At 36.1% G+C, this 15,797-nt stretch overlaps 1 protein-coding gene across 1 annotated transcript in view; it reads left to right on the top strand.

The window, feature by feature from the left end:
• LOC140233790 (uncharacterized) overlaps positions 1 to 15,797 on the top strand; it is a 43,218-nt gene that overhangs the window by 7,749 nt on the left and 19,672 nt on the right. The window contains exons 7-26 of the mRNA XM_072313883.1: positions 18 to 89; positions 701 to 721; positions 1,904 to 1,960; positions 2,545 to 2,643; positions 2,949 to 2,993; positions 4,002 to 4,064; positions 5,279 to 5,323; positions 5,523 to 5,588; positions 6,313 to 6,396; positions 6,962 to 7,015; positions 7,748 to 7,819; positions 8,507 to 8,557; positions 10,109 to 10,162; positions 10,902 to 10,955; positions 11,219 to 11,272; positions 11,725 to 11,778; positions 12,370 to 12,477; positions 12,737 to 12,790; positions 14,704 to 14,811; positions 15,528 to 15,626. Coding sequence (XP_072169984.1) covers positions 18 to 89; positions 701 to 721; positions 1,904 to 1,960; positions 2,545 to 2,643; positions 2,949 to 2,993; positions 4,002 to 4,064; positions 5,279 to 5,323; positions 5,523 to 5,588; positions 6,313 to 6,396; positions 6,962 to 7,015; positions 7,748 to 7,819; positions 8,507 to 8,557; positions 10,109 to 10,162; positions 10,902 to 10,955; positions 11,219 to 11,272; positions 11,725 to 11,778; positions 12,370 to 12,477; positions 12,737 to 12,790; positions 14,704 to 14,811; positions 15,528 to 15,626 — 1,314 coding nt within the window. The remainder of the gene's footprint in view (positions 1 to 17; positions 90 to 700; positions 722 to 1,903; positions 1,961 to 2,544; positions 2,644 to 2,948; positions 2,994 to 4,001; positions 4,065 to 5,278; positions 5,324 to 5,522; positions 5,589 to 6,312; positions 6,397 to 6,961; positions 7,016 to 7,747; positions 7,820 to 8,506; positions 8,558 to 10,108; positions 10,163 to 10,901; positions 10,956 to 11,218; positions 11,273 to 11,724; positions 11,779 to 12,369; positions 12,478 to 12,736; positions 12,791 to 14,703; positions 14,812 to 15,527; positions 15,627 to 15,797) is intronic.

The raw sequence follows: 15,797 nt of genomic DNA, 5'->3' as shown, positions 1-15,797 counted from the left end.
TTTTGACATCCTGGTAGTTTATCTTACAATGGATGATCATCCACTGCGACCGGAGCTTTCCGACCCGAGATCAGTGCTCGGAAATTCCGGTGAGTTACAGGAAATCCCATCTTATCAGCTTTATTCTTTTCTTTTTTTTTTCAAATGTGCAATGCATATCATAATCCCCGTGATTCATTATTTTCAACAAGCAAGTAACGGAAATGTCCAAGATCATGCGTGTAAAACTTGCGTCCCGAAGAAGAGTTTTGTGAACCTGTCTTGTGAATGTGTCAGTGTAATGTGTGTGTGTGTGTGTGTGTGTGTGTATGTATGGTTTTTTTTTTTAGTTTGTCTGTCTGATTTGTTTTTGTTGTTGTTGTAATGAATTTGAAGTCCGAGTAGATTGATACAATGTTAATCATACTTTAGTGGTTTTGTCATGACTATCTCTCGTATGACTATCTCTCGGGTAATGTTTTCTCTTTTCCGTCAAAGGTTTGAGAAAAATTGCAAATAGTCTTTCAATATGTTCAATGTCATAGCCTCATGCAAAAAACAGCGGCTAGTTATTTCACGTCACAACTCCTTGACATTTTTTTTTTTGATGGATTAATTGCGGTAGCGTTATTCCAAAGTCAATATTCATCAACGTTTGATTGATATATGTTTATTGCGTTTTATCGTGACTCTTTTTTCTTTTTCTTCATTCCTTCGACAGCTTATCGACCCAACGGAAGAAGTAAGTTTGTCTTTGTTTGTCCTTTTCTTTTCACTTTCCAATCAAAGTTTATTTCTTAACTGAGGTATTACTTTTTCATGACGTAAATTCCATGCAATTTTTCAATAAGTTATTCAAAAATCCGTCAATAAAGACGTAGTGTGGTGCACATTGTCAAAAGATTGTTCCTTTTAGAATAATTTTCGTGCAGGCTGCAACACTAACAAGTCCTATAAAAAAAAAAAAAAAAAAAAAAAACAACTCTAATAAGCCAGTTCGGGGTTAGCTCATGGGCACATCGGTACAAATGACCTTTCTTCTTTCTCAGTTGATTAGGCACTCCACGAGTTTTCAAGCGAGAGAAGGTATTTCAGCTTACCCGACGTAACAATTTATGGAATTCATCAGTCATGCTCAAACAAAGAATGAACTTGCGAAGACTAAGTGACCAGAATGATCCATCAATTAGCACTTTTGAAAGCATCCATTCATTATTTCTCATTGAATGTATTAACAATCTTTTTCTATTGATATTGTCAAGTTCCGTTTTTGCTGTCAGGTGGATGTGCTGGCAAGCACCACTCATAATGATCACTTGAATAATCATTACATCACAGATGCTTATCTCAGTGAATAAAAAACCAACATGCTCTGCCGGTACTGATGACCTTTTTCTGCTCATGCTCAGAGTGGAACCCCGAACTGGCTTATTATGATAATCATCATCATCATCATCATCATCATCATCATCATCATCATCATCATAATTGCCATTCATATTGTGCTAAGCCCAGTGAATTCAATGCTCAAGGGACACTCGAAGATTCGAAGTTATAAATATTAGAGAGAGCATAGGGAACAATTCAGATATCATGACACCAGTAAATCTTCAACTCAGTCTTGAATACTGTGTGGTGGAAGTCATGGCCCAGCGTTTGCGAAGGCGCCCTCCCTAAATACTTAATCCTACATTCAGCGATGTTCAGGGACTAGAAGTAAACCACGTGCTTTCTGACTATAATTATGATATCGTAATAGAATTTAATGTTCTTTTATTTTTTAATAGCGTAGTACAATTTACCGCCACTTTATTTGGTAGACAGACATTAAAATCCAAGGTAAATGTTCATGCCATGGTTAATCAGCCACTCTCTTGACGTTCTTTCTCTCATCAACGTCTATATCTATCGCTTTTTCTTCCAGCCTCAAACCTGTCCAATCAGCTGCCCTGAAGGACCAAAGGGTGAGAAAGGAGACCAGGTAAGTTAACTTAAATTTAATGCATTAAAACAAACTCTTTCTTTTGAGATTCTAAAATGACATTCAACATCTTACTAAACATCAAAAACCAACCAGGTGGCTGTAGGTAGCGCGTTAATTGTTGTTAATAAGTAGTTATTTTGCCTAAACCACATAATGTATTCTTGATAAGACCTATTTTTTCTTACTTTTCATCATCATATGCTTTATAAAAATGATGTCATAATTCAATAACTTGCTTGGCAACAATATCAGTGTATTCATCTTTTTTTTCTCCATGCTGTTTTCCTAAAATTACTGTAGATAAAGTAGTATTTTAAAGGGCGAACGAGTTTTCCCCGTCATAACATCCATTTTAGTAACATGGTTGATAGTCACCATGAGACCAGGCCCCCGGTATTTAGTTCAGTTCAATTCTATTCTATTCAGTGCAATATTAATGAATGGAATCTCAGCTATCTCTTTTCCTGAAAAGAACTCTGTGCCTATAATATTATTTTCAAGGACCTCACTGTGTTTTCATCAAACATCTTTTTTTCCCCTTCTTCTTCCTTTCTGTTTATCTTTCTTTCTTTTTTCCACAGGGTACTCGAGGACAGACTGGCCAGATCGGTCGGCCTGGAATTCCTGGTCGGGTGGGGTCGATTGGCTCGAAGGGAGAAAAGGGTAGCGACGGATATAGGGTGAGACCTAGCTGCAGCTGTGTGTGCGCGTTAACTAAACAGTCAGGTAGCATTAATACAGTGTTGAAATAATGAATACAGTCTGAACATGAACAAAAAACGGGTATTCTATTATGATACATTAACACTATTGTCCTGATTGTTTAATCTGTATAATTTTGGTGGACCTCCAACAACAGTACTGGACTTGAGAAAAACACTCAAGGAAAAAGAGGGGAAAGACTTTAAAAAAGATTTTGGAAGAGTTGGGATTATGATTCTTTAGATTAACGCTCACTTGTGATATTTTTGTTCCTTTCTCTCAGGGGGAACCAGGTCCAATGGGACCACCAGGAGCACCAGGGCCGAGGGTAAGAAACATTATTAATATTTTGATCCCCCCCCCCCCATTCAAATCTTAGCGTACATCCACTCAACTTACAGTATAAATGTCACGCTGGTGCTGTGGACCCAAGTCCTGCGCTCGTCCTAATGATATCATTTTATGGTTGTGGGTTCGAAGTCTACCCGGTGTTTTGACACCTGGAAATGGAAAGACGTTGTAATTACATTGTAGGCAACGTTGGGATACCATAGAGTGGGGAGGCTGGACCGGATCGGATATTCGAGAATTCCAGTAACAAATCTCTATAATATGAAATTATGTAATCACACGACTGGAATCGACTCTTACCGATGTGTGTACGCTTCCCTGAACACATTCTCTGACTGACGCTATTTGCAGTTTTCGTCGAATATACCCCTGTGGGCAAGCAAATGAAAATCGAGTCAGTAGGGCAACCCACGAATCCCCACGTTGCCTGATCTGTAAATGATTTCCTCTTTCTAACCCAAACACAATCCTTAGTGTGCACGCACTACATCACACCGTATAAACATCAAGATGGTGCTGACGACGAGGACCTGGATAATAATAATAATAATAATAATAATAATAATAATAATAATAATAATAATAATGAGAGTAATAAATGAGCTGTGAGTTCGAATACATAACGGCCCAGTGCCTATACACTTGGATGAGGTGTTTAATAGATACGTTCTCCCCCTTGACTCTGGTGTAAATGAGTACCTGGTTTAACCATGGTAATGATTATGACCACGGTAGCTCGGCCCCCCGGTACAACAGTTAGACATCTGCGTGTAAACGTGACTTTTTCATAATGTTACGCATTTTTAATGTATGAAAAACAAATTCACTTGTATTGTTTTGTTATCTGTTTTCTTTTTTGACCTTTAATGTTTTTGTGCTCGATCACGTCGATAGAGATGGTGATAGAGATAAAGCGAAAAAGGAAATCAATAAATATTATTTACATAACAGAGATATGTACTTTCAAAACTTGTCTCTTTTTCAGGGTCCTCCTGGCCCAGGTGGTATGGACGGCGACCCGGGCACTGCTGGTTTAAAGGGAGAGATGGTATGAATACCAGCTAACAATCTGATGCCATCCAGTACAGTTGAACCTCTCTTATCCAGCCTCCCTTTATCCGGATCTCTCTATTATACGGACGCAATCTCGCCGTGATTTTTTTTTTTTTTTTTTTATGATTACGGGAGGAAAGGGGGATTCCCAACTCCTTGAGAACTCCTACACAAACACACATGAATTACATATTACTTCCAACATTAACATACACCTCTATTTTGGGGTCTGTTACTGAGTGTAACAATGAATAGGTTGCAGTATACACATTACTACATGTGGTACTACAATGGGCTACATCAGTAGGACCTACGTGTGTATGTATATGTACATGTATAAAGCATTGAGTCTCCCGTATCCGGCCAAATCCCTTATCCGGAAGAGCCCCGGTCCCGACTTGTCCGGATACGAGAGGTTCAACTGTATATGGAGAGTTTTAAGACAAAAACTGATAAACGCCATTTTCATTATTTCATGTACGGTTGTCACGGGGTAAAGAAAAATAGGATCTCTACAATGATAGTGCATTTGAAGATAATTATTTAAAAAATGACATATATTTCTGATGTTGTCTTTATTTTTTTTCCGCAGTTTAATGTCATATATTTCAAAATGATATAAATGGATATAATTTATATTTATGAGTTTAGGCTCTTTGTGTTTATATACATTAGTGTTATACCATGTTCTACTCATTTATATATAATTCCCTGACATTAACTTTACCTAGTAGATGTTCAAATCCTTAAGTTATGCTGCTTTATGAACTTAATCGTGAAATATGCGCTAAATTTGATTTCATTTTCACAATATGAAATTAATCTTTTCTGGTCTATTTTTCTCTATTGCGATTTCATCTCACAGAAATAGTCTAAATACATGTTTTCCGAAGATATCCATGAATACGTGTTGGAGAGCCACTGCTTTCAAAATTAATTCAGTCCTTTATCACTTTGTTGCTAGAAGTGTTGGACGCTTGCAGTTTTTGTATAAGAGTACCACCGAACAATTTGTAAATAGTTATTATACCATCTCCCTCAAAAGTTTGTTCCTATTGTCCTAGCATAAGATAATTATGTCACCGTGTCTTTGATTTTAATATGAACATTCAATCGTTTCAATGTGTGTCGCCTTATTGTCACTGTACAAAAAAAAAAATGTATATGTTATGAATTACGAATTTTATCTAAATGTTTTTGTTATTACAGGGAAGCGACGGGTTGCCAGGACTACCTGGCGTGCAGGGAGATCCGGTAAGTGTCCACTCGATCGATGTATATAATTTTGTTCTTCTTTGAATGATCCTCGTTACGACAGATAGAGTTGATATATATGGCTGTAAACCATCCCAAGTGAAGTGTCGCTCCCTTTATAACCATTACTTCTGCATCAGAATGCGTGCCTCGTTCTCCTCCCCACTGTATTCATTGCATTTTCGCGTTATTTCCACAGGGTCCCGCAGGGCCACCTGGACAGCAGGGTCCAGATGGTCGTCCGGGCGACACCCCGTCCAGAGAGGTAAGAATCCCTCTCGCCTTATTTATCTCTTGATGGAGCCGTCTTCCAAATGATACTCATCTTTGCTATTATTATGGTGCACTTTATTCAATGGAAATGTAATTGTAATGATGAGCTTCTTAAAATGTCTTACAGATTTGAAAGATCAACATCATTTAACAACAACGACAACAACAATGAAAATAACAATTACAACAACAACAACATTAACGACGACGACGACGACAACAACAACAACACCAACACCACCAACAACAACAACAAAGAGTACAATATTACCTCAAAATGCGATTTTCGCCACGGCTGCGGAAAGGAGATATCCTGCTTATGGATTATGTTAGACTGATCATGCTGATTCATCAAATATCGTACGCTTCTATAGTCATGTGGGCTATTATATCTCTGTATATATAAATGACCATAATATGAATCATTCTTCGCTCATTTATGCATCTCTACGTACATATTTATACAGTACGTTGATTTAGGTGTTTTAAAACCATTGGACAGGCATTATAGAGTTTCTGCCCATTATTGTGTTGTAAGGAACCTTTCATGAAATCACAAGGTCGTTAATGGGCAGAATACATTGCATGGAGGTTGTAAACTAAAAGTAAAGAAACGATGCAACAATCACAATAAAGTGTGCCGGCAATGCCTTGAAATTTAAGTTCCATATTCGCCCATTGTATTTAATAATATTCATACTATTCATTTCCGTCAGCAACTCATCGACATCGTAGTGAGCATCCCTGGCCTACGGGGGCTTCCCGGGCCACGTGGATTGCCGGGACTCGATGGACCAAAGGTGAGTGAACGGATGGCCTCAAGGCAGGCGGCGTACTCATGTGGAGGTTTAAATGCACGTTACTCTTAAAATGGTTCTCAACTTATTTCACAGTCACAGTTTCCATCATATGAATATTTCACAGTTAAACGATTGTCAGTATACCCAACATCAATTGATTACAGCTGAGCTTATTTGAAATTATTTTTTAGCATTTCACGACGAAAAAAAAAAAAAAACACAAATTCATTATATATGTTATGGAGACGTACTGGAATCAGCAAAGAACAATCTGAAGCATAGAAGTTCATAACAAAACTGGATGCAATGGTACATGTTACAGGTAAATAACTCTAGGGTCATTTCTATGTGCTGGTTTAAGAATAAAAGAACCAAGCTATAAAGTCGATAACATTTTGTAATTGGTTTATCAAAGCACATTATGACTGCATTTTGTTAAATTCTACTGTAACGCATCGACAATAGAAAAAAAAAATCTTCAGAATGGGCCACAATGTACATTAATGTATATATATAAACGTATTTTCAATATTTTTAAATATCTATGTTATTGTGATATTTTCAGGGAGAGAAAGGAGCACGAGGTGAATACGGATTCAAAGGATCGGATGGACCTAGGGTAAGCCTTGATTGGCAAGTTAGAAAAATAAAATCCAATCATAATACTAATGTAAAAATACTAATGTAAAAAAAAAAAAGAAATAGAGGGAAGGGGAAATTGTAAATCAGTAATACTTGTCATGATGTATGTACCCCTAACATGCATGTGGTGTATGGATAGAATGTATACGATGTAAAATTATTGTGTTATAAAAAAGAGAACATATCAGCAGTTTGATTAATGTTTATTGGCACGACTTCATGAATATGTATGTAATTAACATTCTTTGATGTCAGGTTTCTGGCTAGTTAAACAATTTCCGTTCGTTATTTATTTGATTGTTTGACTTCCTTCAGATAAGATAAAGAATGAGGAAATATGTTTTTCTTGGTACAATGATGTGTGCCTTGACCCTCAGAGTGTAATGGCTTAAAAGAAATTATAAATTGAATACGATTTAGTTTGTCATGAAATTTTAAAAAAGCGCATTAATTCAATTTGGCACCACTTTGCTTTTTTTTTTTTTTAACAGTGAACGTGACATTTATACCATACATACATACAGTCATGAATTAAAAAAGAATAGTGAATAATTAAGGTATGATCAATGTATTTATAGTTATATATATATATATATATATATATATATATATACAAATCACACTGATTGTTCTATTTAAACGTTTACCAGTACGATAGTTTGGAATGAACTTTTCAGTTTCCATTTTACTCCTTTTACCTGCCATGAAGGGACCCCCGGGTGAGAGAGGCTTAAAGGGTGTGAATGGAGAGCCAGGACCCCCTGGACCGCCTGGCAACTTGGTATGTTTTTCCAGCAAGATTTTCAGGTTTCTAATATGTCTCCACCCTTAAGGGTTGTCCCTCCATTCATTCATATCCTCCAGTTCTCTTCACTGCGTTTTCAGCAAAGCACATGAACAATGCAATACTTTAATGTTATAGGTCGTTTCATTTTCTATGTTGTTATCTTCTTACGGATCGACGTAAAAGCCCATTACATCAATAGTCCAATATTTCCGTTATTGTTATTGTCATCATTTTCTTTAATACTATCATCAATATCGTGATTAGTGATTAATGACATTGTGGAAGTTATGATAAAAGTATGGATATGTATTTTTAACCCTTTGTGTGCCAAGGAGTTGGACAGTGTGTGCCACACTCTGGGGTTTCCTGATCCATTCTTCACATACAGCACAAAAAAAGGGTTAATTAACAAATGTGTCATTGGATTTCAGATTTGTCATGTCAACGTTTGAGAACTGAGCATACTTTGACTGTGATAGCCCCCAAATTATGTTGGCATGCTACATTATTATAAAACTACTCTTTCATCTAATTATGTATATCGATAAAAAACGACATGATACATAAGGATACAGCATTAAAAACTTATGACAAGTCATCACCTTTCCTTTCGTAGCGAAAATGAAAGAAAAAAAAAATCATGTTGTGCCGTCCATCAACTCTATTATTTCCATGTCTCAGGGTGACATCAACATCTTGGAGATCACAGGGGGCGAGAGCCAGTTGATACCAGTAAGGGTTTCTGTTCGATACTTTTTACACGTATCATAAATTAGTTTGTGTGTGTTTTCTTGTCCGGTTGCTCATGTGTTCCCATAATGGGGGATCACGGCTGTAGACAAAGCTCTGTTATTATTTGGAATAAGCTCCCTCTCTATATTCGTAATGCTGAAAGTTTTGATAAGTTCAAATCATTGCTGAAAGCTTATCTATTTACTCAATCCTAATTGTTGTTGTTATTGTTATACCATATGTACATAATGCTGTATCTTGCCTCAATTTTTATTTTTATTAATGCGCTTAGAAACATCAGTATTCAATTCAATTCAATTCAATTTTATTGTCCGTTTCTGGAATTTTTTGCTTGTTTGCATGCATATCCGGCTACATCGATACATTATACATTTACAAAGCACACGCATACATTGTGACATAGATACATATGATAGACATACAAAAGATATACATCGATACAATATCACTATCATTGTCATAAATATATAACATCAAAGAAATATTAATCTGTTTGAGTCAACATTGTATTGGATGTGGTGTGCATATAATATATACGGGTGTATAAATATGTGTCAATTGATAATTGGTATGTTTGCATACATATCCGGTTACATCGATACATTATACATATACAAAGCACACATATACATTGTAACATACGTAGATGCATAGACATGATAGACATACAAAAGATATACAGCGATACAATATCACTATCATTGTCATAAACATATAACATCAAAGATGTATTAATCTGTATGAATTAACATTGTATTGGATGTGGTGTGTATATAATATATGGATATATATATATATAATATGTATTAGGCGATATATAAGTGTTATTCATTATTATTATCATTATCTATTACGCCACTAGTTAGAAATAAATGATATTGGCTAAAAACACAAAAACAAAAACTAAAAACACCCCAAAAGTATGGGTTCTGTATGTTTATATCTATTTTCTGCTATGTGGTAATATATTTCATCATGTTATGCTTGTTTTTATTGTTAATTTGCCTTGATTTATTTCTTAACTGCTGTGTTGTTTCTGTTGTTGTAACAATTTATCCAAGGCCTCTCTGAAAAAAAAAAAAATAGCCTTACCGAGGGCATTTTATTCCGTGAAAAACAAACAAACAAAAATGGATGGGTGAGGTATTTGCTGATTGTTTATCATTCTTTCTCTCTCTTTCTCTATCTCTCTTTCTTGATGTGAAACTATGCTTCTGAATTAAAAGAAATTTGAAGATGCTGATTGTAAAAACGAAAAACAAATATGAAAACGGGATACTTTAATCTTAACTTTAAAATTCAAGAACATCCTGTTATATCAAAAACAAGGTAATCATGTGAAACGTATTATTTTGCTATATCTAATGATGGACTTATTTTAAAGTTTCAGCATCTTTGCAGTAATTCTTTCTTTCTTTCCCCGTCCATAATGTGTCATTTGCTGCACCTACTGGGTGATTTTTGTCGTCATTTGAGATAGATTATTTACAAAAAGATCTCATTTTTCTCATGTTTGTTTCACACGTGCAGGGGCCCGTTGGACCTCAGGGAGTGCCTGGTATACCGGGTGACAGAGGACCGCAGGTGTGCTTTATAACATATATTTATCAATGCTTATGTACCATGACATGTAATATTGTGTTTTCATATTTCAAACGATCACCTTAATCATATTAACATAAAACACAAAACAAGTATGTAGGATTCTTATAGAACTGTAGATTTCTCTCTTATTTACATGTTCAAACTGTTACTGATATAAACTTTAGAGTTTCAATCATAAATTATCCATGACATTTTGCACAGCGTTAGTGGCATGTTATTAGTTTATAGTGTTTATAGTAATTTTCTTCCGTGTAAAAACATAGAGGTATATTCATTTTAGTTTTGAGGGAATACGTTGAATTTTAATTTCTGTAAGAGCGTCAGACTGAACAGTGTGTCTTTTTTTTTTCTTCTTCTTCATTAAAGTCAGAAATTCCTCACTTACCTGATCGGATGCGCGACGAAATTGTGTCATACACAATAGTAGGGTGCAAACTTTGTTTAGGGGGAAGAAAAATATTGAGGATTCAAAAAAATTGGAAGAGACTTATGAATAGCCAAACACAACAATGTAGGGTTTTGTATTAGCAGTAGATCTGTATACGAAATTGAAATAAATCATATTCAAGTTTTTGACACTATTTGTACTTGTATTGTATTTTCCGTATGAAATATTTGCTCTATTTCATTTCCATCAACCACACAATATCCTTTCGTTGTGTGGTGTTCCTCCAAAAAGTCCTCTATCTATGTTTTTTTTTCTTACTTTCTTTTTCAGGGGTTTAACGGAGCTCCCGGGGAAAGGGGACCAAAAGGCCTTCCTGGTGATAAGGTAGTGTAATAAAAGTTTGCAACATATTTCAATGTGCTGTTTCGATTTGTATATGTCTGCATTACTACAGTATTTTCTGTGGGAATATATCCTGAAAGTTTTGTATAAACTGAGAAAACATTATATAAAAGCAAATTGGTTGCTGTACTATTAATAACCTGCGTAATAGCAGTCTTCTGATACCGTGAGTTCATGATACTTAATATTACCATTCTTATTCTTATTCTTCTTCTTCTTCTTCTTCTTCTTCTTTAATATTTTAGGGAGAGAAGGGCGCAGATGGCTTAAGAGGACCGCGGGGCGATATTGGTTTACCGGTAAGATATTACAACTAAATCATAATCTCTAAACTAAAACATTATCATAAAATAATTAAGACATGGCTCATCATTCATTTCTTCATATATCTATTAATTCATTCATTCGGCAACAGTAGGCCTATATTGTATGTATGTATGTATGTATGTTTATACTATTTTATCGATGTATTTAGTCATTTCTTAATTTTAGTAAATGTATATTTGTCTATATTCATATTTGCTGGAATTTTAGACGACAACTATAATCTATAACCTTGTAAGGAGGTGGCTTAATGACTAGTATCTATTTATTTATTGCTTTCTCTGGGAATATGGTTGTGGTGTTGGCTTTTTTATGTTTTGTCTTTTTCTTTTTTTTCGGTAGTTTGATTCCGTTGAAAAGCACCGTTCTTCATGTCTCTTTCCTCGCATATAATTTGGATTGTTGTTACGTAATTGTTATTCAATAGGGCGAACCAGGACCAATGGGACCTCCGGGACCTAGAGGGGACAAAGGCAGCACGGTAATCCAAGGAAAAAAAAATATATATATATACTGTGTGCATATCATACATGCAGACTCTTGTTCGATTAACGTGAAAACCACGTCCATTAATGTTAATTCTCTCAATTATTCTATGCTTGTAACTCGAAGCCCATTAAACACATAAAGATGACTCATAGTTCCAGAAAGAAGTCTCTGAATCAATCAAAGTGCAAATATTTTCTTTCTTTTTTTTTACACTTATCAGTTTTGTATAGTATCGTTGCTAACAATTTACGTTTGTCATTTTTTTTACTTTATTTTTCCAAGCAAGCACGTATTACACTAAACCGTAGAGTCAAGGTATTATGGCAGACTGTGCAAGTAAGAATCAAACGATCATCATAGCTGTTATACTATCATATTATCATTGTTTTTAGGGGATTAAAGTTTATAGGAACGCAAAGCCTTATACAGAATTTCAGATGCGGAATAAAGCCAAACATTACTGAATACAGTCAGAAGACTATGTCTGCACGGTAAGATGCACAAATACATAATAATACATGTAAAAAAATACGGAGGATATTTTCAGTACCATGGAATGCTGCACTGCTTATAATTTGGATAGGGCGGCCAAGGCCCACAAGGACCGTTTGGACCTCAGGGTGAACCAGGTCCCACTGGCCTGCCGGGACCACGGGGAGTGGCAGGACCTCAAGGAGATCAGGGGCTTCGGGTAAGTTTGATAATTACATTCACATATTTGGTTGTCTTGTCTCTCTGTTTTAATGAAACTCCAAAGCGAAATTCTTCTCCTCCCTTTCATTTCTTTCCATCTCGTCTCTAAATCCCTTCCACCATGCGCGCTACGTCAGAGCTTTACCATCGGTGTTTCAGAAAGATCACATATCAATTAATGATTATATCTATCTGATAGAATTCAGTTGACATTTCTTAATTTCTTATGTGTGGCTTGTTTTATTGTTTGTGAACAGGGTTTCAAAGGTTCGGCGGGAAGCGTTGGATTTCCTGGCGCCAAGGGCGATAAGGTACGAATACTGTCTTTTACTTGATGCTTTGATCACTGAATAATACTAATTCTGTAGGAGATTCGATTTCGAATTGTAATTACGTTCCCTTGGAATTTCATCCCAGAAAGGATATTCAGTATTGCATAGAAGCTGCAACTGCAGTTGATAGCCAAGTATGATCATAACATTATGATGTATAACACACATCACTGTTTCTGTTCCCCTCCATTCTTTTTTTTTTTATTCTATTGCCTTCTCGCTTGTCACGTGGTGTCCCTCTCATTAAGACCACCTAGCACTCTAAGACCCTACCGTGAATGGCTCCATTTGACATTAATTTTGTAAATAACATATCAGCTTTCTGGTGTCGACTATTTCAAACAGCAGTCGTCTTTACATGTGATATTTTTGCAGTGCCGGCAAAAGTGGCAGATGATTGTAAAGCTATTCAGGCGCGGTGGAGCACCCCAATTTGCATCTCATTATCGCCCCGTTCTATTTGAATTTCCAACGGGCATCCACGGCTGCCCGAAACTGTGTGCATGAAAAAGTCAAATCTTTACCTTCTCCTTGTGCCGCTATGCGTGCCGCTAGTAAACTCAAACTTCCCACACTATCTAAGTTTTTTAAAAAACTTCCTTTTGATAAAAGAATTATGAAATTTGCTGCACTAGAACTTGAGATATTAAAGCGTTTTGAAAATCACCTCTCGCAAAACATGCTCTCTGTTTTTTTAACGACTGGACTATGGCCGGGCTCCAATGTGTGCGAAATTGTCAACATAAGTTCATCAGGCCTCAATCCATATATGGTGAAATTTTTCGCTTGGTTCCACCTGTACTTTTTGAGAAATCAACTTGTTTCTACAGGGTTTGGAATAGAAAATTGTAGTCAGCGAAACAATTGAAAATGACGTCATTTCTTTTCCCGTAATATTGGGCATGCGTGGTACGTGAGATTCAGGATTTCGTGCTCATTGTTGGTTTGCATGTGACGCAGTCAATTTGCTGAGTGTCGCACGGCGGTGACTGCTGAGCTGCTGCCGCGCACGCTGCATGCAGCAATGCGTTGTGTGTGCTGTGACATGCAACGCTACAGCAGGGAGGTGAGACTCACCGCCCTGGCTACAGTGACGCGATTATATATACATGGGACCGACCTGTACGCTTTGGGTTCGTGTCATTTTTGACATCACCTTCTGTTTTTTTCCGACACAACCATGGCCGGGAATATTACGGTATGAAATTTAAAATGCAAGCAGATAAATAAATTTCGGTGTACTTTGTTGGAATGGCGCTTTGGTTCCGTAATCCCACGTCGTGAATTTTAGGATGATTTTCGAGGCATATTTTTGGTAATTTTGCTCGCCAGATTTTCGCTAAAATTTCACATTTTATCATTGTCAAATCCTTTAATATGTTATATGTGCATATTCGGACATGTTTTCAAATTCAAACTAACTCTACTTTAATCCGAAAATAGGTTTCCTTAAATTGTTATTAGCTTGAGAAGTTGTTTACTTTTTCTCAACTACGCGAGTACATGTTGTTTACTTTATGCAAATGAGGCTCGGCTGCCGATGGATTTCTGCGAGATAATTGGGGTGCTCCACCGCGCCTGTATTGATCTTTGTCATAATAATAATAATAATAATAACAATAACAGTAATAATAGCATTGATAATAATAGTAATAATAACTACTATTATTAGTATCATAATTATCATTGTTCTCATTATAATTATCATGTTCATCATAATTATTCCTTATTTGTGTTGTTTTATCTGTATAATATGAATGAAATATCTATTAGACAAAAGATTACCATTAAGGGGAAAAAAGATATTGTTGTACTTCAATTCTTCGTTTTTATCTGTGTGAATGTTTTTATTCGATGCCTACATGAAGGGTGTATAATGTTTTTGTCCATAGGGTGGTCGTGGTGACATGGGATTGCCCGGACTGATTGGGTTAAAGGGAGAAAAAGGAGCGAAAGGATCAATTGGTCGAACGGGCTCCAATGGAATAAATGGTAGACCGGTAAGAAAAAAAAAAGTCAGATCATCTTGGCACTCGACCTCTTAGTGTCTCTCTCTCTTTCTTTTTCTGTTGTTTTTCTGTGTTTTTTTTTTGTGTTCTTTCCTTACTTTCTTTGCTTCTTAAGCAGAGTGCTGCTGTTTTATACTGTTCCTATGTTTCCTCTTCGTATAAGGTACTCCTCTCTCTCTCTTTCTCTCGCTCTTCCGCACCGACAGGCCTTTGTTGGCTGTACTTTTTTTTCCCCCAAGTACCTATTTGTCTTTTTTAAGCCACTGTTTTGGCAATATTCTTTACAAGGTGACATAACACCATTGTAGGTGTCGCCTTCGTTTTGTTGCATCAGTATTCAGACGAGTTGTGCATATACAAATTTTGAATTAAGTCCGTTCGGGTCTCATTGTTTTTTTCTGTCATTTTGTTGTTTATGTAGACCGTATATCAAGAAAGTGTTTATTTCATTTTTTTTTTCATTAAGGGAAAGTGGTTACATAAAACTGACCTTCAGACAAAATGATCATAAAAATTATGATGAAATCAAGTTATCAACTTTGTAGGCAACATGTTTCCACAAAGAAAAGCATACGCACCAAAATAGACAAAAATAGTAGAAATATGACAGATATCGAGTAAAGAGTCTTCTCTGATAAAATGGTTAAGTTTGCATACTGATTACTGTACTTGTTTGACTGTTTGTTTGTTTGTTTGTTTGTTTGTAGGGCAACGCAGGACCTGTTGGAGATACAGGACCACAGGGAGAACCGGGTAACAAAGGAGCGCGTGGGGAGAGAGGATCTCGTGGCAGCAAGGGAGATGAGGTAAGATTCGACTCGACTGTGATACTAAACAAACAAACAAACACTTAAAAATACAAACAGACGATTATGTACTTTACTGGGGTTATTCCAGAGGATAGTTCCTCAATGTATTCAACCGAATAATGAAAAGTAAGGTTCGTTATTCCATTTATTCAAAGATGCAACAACAAC

The sequence above is a fragment of the Diadema setosum genome, chromosome 10 (assembly GCF_964275005.1).
Source record: "Diadema setosum chromosome 10, eeDiaSeto1, whole genome shotgun sequence".
NCBI lineage: Eukaryota > Metazoa > Echinodermata > Echinoidea > Diadematoida > Diadematidae > Diadema > Diadema setosum.
This window is presented reverse-complemented; position numbering and strand designations above follow the sequence as displayed.